Source organism: Piliocolobus tephrosceles, chromosome 16, assembly GCF_002776525.5.
Source record: "Piliocolobus tephrosceles isolate RC106 chromosome 16, ASM277652v3, whole genome shotgun sequence".
NCBI lineage: Eukaryota > Metazoa > Chordata > Mammalia > Primates > Cercopithecidae > Piliocolobus > Piliocolobus tephrosceles.
The window spans coordinates 68186633-68192552 of NC_045449.1; the positions used below are offsets into that span (position 1 = coordinate 68186633).

The 5920-nt window shown below is 51.9% G+C and overlaps 1 protein-coding gene across 2 annotated transcripts in view; it reads right to left on the reverse strand.

Moving 5' to 3' along the window:
- CD300H (CD300H molecule) overlaps window positions 1-5103 on the reverse strand; it is an 8227-nt gene extending 3124 nt beyond the window's left edge. Inside the window, exons 1-3 of one of the 2 annotated variants that reach the window (XM_023212108.2) lie at window positions 4857-5103; window positions 1268-1624; window positions 171-234 (exon numbers count right to left, since the gene is read on the reverse strand). In XM_023212108.2, the coding sequence (XP_023067876.2) occupies window positions 171-234; window positions 1268-1624; window positions 4857-5100 (665 nt within the window). In that variant the 5' untranslated portion in view covers window positions 5101-5103. The remainder of the gene's footprint in view (window positions 1-170; window positions 235-1267; window positions 1625-4856) is intronic. The other variant, XM_023212109.2, reaches the window with a different exon arrangement.
- Window positions 5104-5920: the final 817 nt, after the last annotated feature.

The window sequence follows — 5920 nt, forward strand, 5'->3', positions numbered from 1 at the left end:
TTGTCCCTTTGTTCACTGCTGCATCTCCAGAATCTCCACCGGTTTCTGGCACATAACAAATAAATACCTGTTGAGTGGGTGAATAATCGAGGAAACCTGTGTCTAGGAAGCTCCACCCTACGAAAGAAGCTACACACATGGCAAAAGACACTGGGACACTTGCATTTTACCCTTGGCATTGGCTGGGCCTGGTGGGAGATCCAGGTGTCTTCACAGAGCTCTCAGTACTGGAGGCTGAGGATAAAGAACAGAGGCTCAGTGCCCTACGCCTGAGTCTTCCCAGCTGAGTACCTGCCGCCTGCATGGTTCTGACTTCATAAAGCATAGGACGCTCAAGGAGGCAGCTGGACAGATGTTCTAGGACTATCATCTCCCCATAGGCAGACCGAAGTCCGGCTAGAGTCATAGAGCATCCCCCTCCAACCCTGTCCCAGTGGATGCCTTGCCCCGCTCTGGGGCCAGGTGGGCATTTTATAAACTCAGACCAGAGATGACCACCTTCTCCCATGTTGGTGTCCCCCATCTCGTTGAAAATCGACGTGCTGAAGGTCAGTTAGACTTAGGTTCCAAACCCCCCCCCCCTTGCCAGTGTATCCACACACCGCCACTACCCTCCAGCACACACTGTCTCTCACACACTCTCACACCTGCATACACACTCTCACATGTGCACTCACGCAACTCACCTGCTCTCGCACACTCTCACACACTCATACACCTGCTCTCGCACACACTCACACACACCTGCTCTCACACACATTCACACACACCTGTTCTCACACACACTCTCACTCACACACACCTGCTCTCACACTCACACACCTGCTCTTGCACACATACTCCTGGTCTCACACACACTCTCACACACTCACTCACAGACACCTGCTGTCACACACTCTCACACACTCACACACCGGCTGTTGCACACACACCTCCCCTCACTCACTCACACACACCTGCTCTCGCACACACTTGCACACACCTGCTCTCGCACACACTCACACACACCTGCTCTTGCACATACCTTCACACCGGCACTCACTCTTACATGTTTGCACACAACTCACATTCACACACTTAAACACACTTACACTCTCCCACTCACTCACACATGTATTTCCCACACACATTCACACAACACGCTCTGTCCTGCTCTGATGCATCACACTAGGCCCACACACGAGGCCCAGTTCTTCTCTCCTGAGCCAAAATTTCCAAGGCTGCTCTGCAGAGGCGGCCTCAGATGCCTGAGAAAAGAGGCTCTTACCCGAGGAGACCAGCACTTGAACCTGGAAGAAGGGATCGGGCAGGAGGCCAGACAGGCCATCTTCCTGCAGTATTGTTGCAATCCCACATCGGTATTTTCCTGCATCGTCTGCCGTGAGGTTCTCCAAGGTCACGGTGAAGGTGAGGTCCCCAGGATGGTCCGTGATGGCCACTCGGTCACTCCTCACCACTCCCTCGGACCCTCTGGTCTCCACCATTTCATGCCAAATTGGCAAGCATGGTTGTCTGCACCAGTATTTGTTAAACATCTTGTATTTCTCTTCATACTGACACTGAACACTCAGGGACTCCCCCACGGTGCCCATCACGGTGCTGGGGCCACTCACAGTCAGACAGCCTGGAAAACAAAAGTCCATTTCCCCGTCTTCACCTGGAAGAGCCTGGACCAGTGGAACCTTGAGTGTTAGGTGCTCTGCACACCCAGTGTCGCCTGAGGCTGGAGGAGGGAGCAGTCAGGAACCAGGGAGCTATGGGCTATTTGCAGGGGGACAGCCAAGGAGATGCCCGGTGTGGGATGCTGAGACTCCAGAGGCCATGCCCAGCCTGGGTGGGCTCAGCCATCTTAGAGGGGGGAGAGGCTTGACCTCGATGGCCTCAGACAGGTTCTGGGTCCCCCAGAAGTGTCAGTCCTGAGAAGAAACACCTGTCTTCATTGAACACCAAAGATTGAATGAAACCACTAAGTACACTCTGAATAAATGGATGGTTGGAGAGATGGATGGATGGATGGATGGATGGAGAGATGGATGGATGAATGAATAGATGGATGGATGATGGATGAATGGATGGATGGATGGATGGTTGGAGAGATGGATGGATGGATGGATGGAGAGATGGATGGATGAATGGATAGATGGATGGATGGATGGATGGATGGATGGATGGATGGATGGATGGAGAGATGGATGGATGGATAGGTGGACGGATGGACGGATGGATGGATGAACGGATGGATGGACAGACGGATGGATGGATGGATGGATGAACTAGGAAAGGAAATAATATTGAGAACCAGGAAAAACCAGAAGCAGCCCAGTACAGAGGGCAAGGAGGAAGCCTGGGGCTTCTGGCTCTACCTCCTTCCCAAATCATCTGTGGGCCTCCCACTTGCAGTCCCTGCCCATATAGATGAGACCTTCTGTTCCCAGGTCTGGATCACAGAGAATATGGGGGCTGCCCGTGGGGATATCAAGGAGCCCTGTAGAAAGGGGTTGTTCTTGTGATTCAAGGACATTTACGCCTGGATTTTTCCCCTGGGACAGAATCCTGTGGCAACACTAGCCATTGCCTAACATCTGTAGGGCTCAGCTCCACACTGACACCCATCAGAGCTTCCTTCCCATCCCCACTTCTCTGCAGCACCCACCCACCTTGGCATGTCCTGGGCCTCTTCTCCAGATCCTCTGCCCCCTCCAATATTTTGACATTACTCCCCCTCTTCCAGTCCCCTCTCTCATTCCTCCACCCACTCTGCAGGCTCTGGGTCCAAATGATTAGGACCCAGCCCCATAAACTCTCTGCTTCCTGCCTCAGGGGCCTCACCAGTCCTAAACAGTCTCATCTGCTCTTGACAGGGAGGTGGTTAATCCAGGGCAAAACAGCTATTGAGAAATGGTTTTGGCAAAATACCAAGCTCCTGAAAAGGAATTGTGGAGGTAATCTGTCTGCCTATCATCTGTCTATCCATCCATCTGTCTTTCATTTACCCACCCATCTATCTAGGTAATATATTGCCATCCAGGGATAGCGAGGCTTTGCTATGTTTTATTGTGAATTAAAAGAAAAATCTGGCTGGGAGTGGTGACTCACACCTATAATCCCAGCACTTTGGGAGGCTGAGGCGGGTGGATCACCTGAGGTCAGGGGTTTGAGACCAGCCTGACCAACACGATGAAACCCTGTCTCTACTGAAAAGACAAACAAAGTAGCTGGGTGTGGTGGTGGGTACCTGTAATCCAGCTACTCAGGAGGCTGAGGCAGGAGAATCACTTGAACCCAGGAGGCGGAGGTTGCAGTGAGCCAAGATCGCACCACTACACTCCAGCCTGGGCGACAGAGTGAGATTGTCAAAAAGAAGAAAGAAAGAAGGAAAGAAGGAAAGAAAGAAAGAAGGAAGGAAGGAAGGAAGGAAGGAAGCAAGGAAGGAAGGAAGGAAGGAAAAAAAGCAGAAAAACTATATCTTTTGCATCTTCATTTTCTTGTCTCACGTTTTCTCACTGTATTTCCCAGAAAGCAGGCTCAAGTGGCCCACTGACCTATTCTGCATTAGAATGCTGTCTGCCTCTCTGAAGCAGTGATTCTCACCTGGGTTGGAGGGCGGAGGGAACATTTGGCAATGACTACAGGTATTTTTGGTTGTCCCAACTTAGAGTGGGGAATTGTTGCTGGCATCTGGTGGGTAGAGGCCAGGGATGCTGCTAAACATCCTACAATGCACAGGACAGCCCCTAACACACAGAATAACGCAGCCCCAAATGTCCACAGTGTTGAGGTCCAGGAGCCTTTCCCAGGGAGCTAACTGCCTCCTAGGCACAGGCTGGGGGGCAAGGAAGGGGTGGGTACCCCCGTCCTCTCCTGCTATTGCTGTTGCTCTCAGCTCAGGCTCTGGGGGCGCTGTTAGCCTGCTCTTTCAGGTCCTTAAATTTCTCTCTTGATGATTTGGGACTAATTCCACAGATCTGGGAGGAAAAACACTGTGGGGCACACACTGAATCCCACCGCAGAGCCTCCCTCCCCTTGGATATTCAGTCCAGACCCTGACCCTGAGTCAACATGGGCAGCCCCCTCCACCTCCCCCCCGCCCCCGCTGCCACCCAGCAAGCTCCCCGCCTACCCAGCCTTGCAAAGAAACTCACTTTCTCCCTCCACCATCATTTATGGAAATTCTCGGACCAGGGCTGACCACAAGTTCCCAGCTGTCTCATCCTTCTGGGGGCCCATTATGTAGCAGCCCTGGGGCCAGCCCAGACCTGTGGGGACACCCAGGGTTCCCACACGGGGATGCAGCAGTTCCTCCAGATAGGTAAGTGAAGCCTCACAGGGAGGCGCTGCAGAAACTGACATTGAATTATAGAAGGAACAATGATCTTGGAAATAAAAGTATTTAGGTTTGGACCTTGACTGTGCCTTTTATAAGCTGTTTAATCTAAATTATTTGCACCTCTATAAGCGAGCCTCAGTCTCTTGTTTTCATCAGGACTGCAATGAGAATTAAATTAGGTAATGGGAAACAAGACATGTATTACAGTGATTAGACTAGTAAGTACTGGTTTTCTGCCCCCTATTCCCTCTTCTCTCCAATGGATCGTGGAGGCATTCCTGATCTTAATAATGATGGTAATAATGATTAAAGTTGCCAAATCTACTTAGGGCTTACTTTGTGGGAAGCACTTTGCCGTTTAATCCCCACCCTATCCCGATGAGAAGATTTGAGAAGCTTCTATGCACACCCTACTCCCTCTTTCTTGATATCATTTCTTCCCCTTGCCCCTTGCCAGCCTTTTCTCATGCCCGCCTCACCCTGACCCGCCAGAGCAGAGCCCTCTGTACCCAGGACCTGCCCTGCTCACCTGGGACACAGAGAAGGAGCAGAGCTGATGGCAGCAGGGCAGCCCCAGCCCTCTGGGTCATCTCACCAGCATGGAAGTCCCTTTGGCAGCAGGGTCTGAGGCTGGAGCCCAGTCGCAGAAGGTCAGCTCGTCTGTCCCCTCTTCTGCTCTTCTGGACACCTCTCGTTTCCTTCTCCAGCCACTTCTGGGTTTGGTTCTCAGAGCTGGTGAGAGCATGGAGGAAGCTGGGGCCACGGGGCGCCATGTGGTTAGGTGAAACAGTTTTGAGAACTTGCCGAAGTTCTTCCTAATAAAATATGTTTGCATTTGCTGTTCCCCTTTCTGTTCCCAGTAAAGACAACGCGTCCCTCCCACTACCCACAGCTGACAGGCCTGCCCTTCTCCAAATCACAGCACGGCCCAGGACCAGTGAGACTGGGCCAACTGCCATCTGGATTTTCTGGGCAGGTCCTCCCCTCTGTGAATGGCCCAGTTTTCTGTGGCCAGCATGAGCCACCCAAGGGTATGGCTCAGCATTCACTGGATGAGACCAGCTATTTGCAGAGCCCAGTGTAAAGTGAAACGTAGGGTTCCAAAATTATTAAGAATTTCAAGATGGTGACAACCAAGCATTAAACGTGGGGCCCTTCTGAGGGCAGGGCCTGTGAGACTGCATGGGGTAGGGGCACACCCACAACGCCCGCTGGTCTATCTCTGATCCTTGGTGGTACAGATAGGCTGGGTGCAACCTCAGCACCTCTGACCTCTTAACCCCTTGGTCTTGCTCTGACCTCAGCAGACCCCAGAGGTCCTTGTCTTGGTCAAGTGCCTGACCGTTTCCACAGATCTGGCACCACGCAGAGCTTGGTGGACCATCTATAAGCCTTGCTTTTGACCTGCGTGGCTCTTTTTGTCGCCCAAGATGACCACATATAACAGTTTCAATATATCAAGAGCTAACTCCGGGAACCTGGCCAGAAGTGTGCCCGACGTACACAGAATGGCTGTGGAGGATTTATAAATGCAAGCACAGCCTCAGAATGCCTCATCCAGGGACTTAGATTCCTGGAACTAGGAAACTCTAA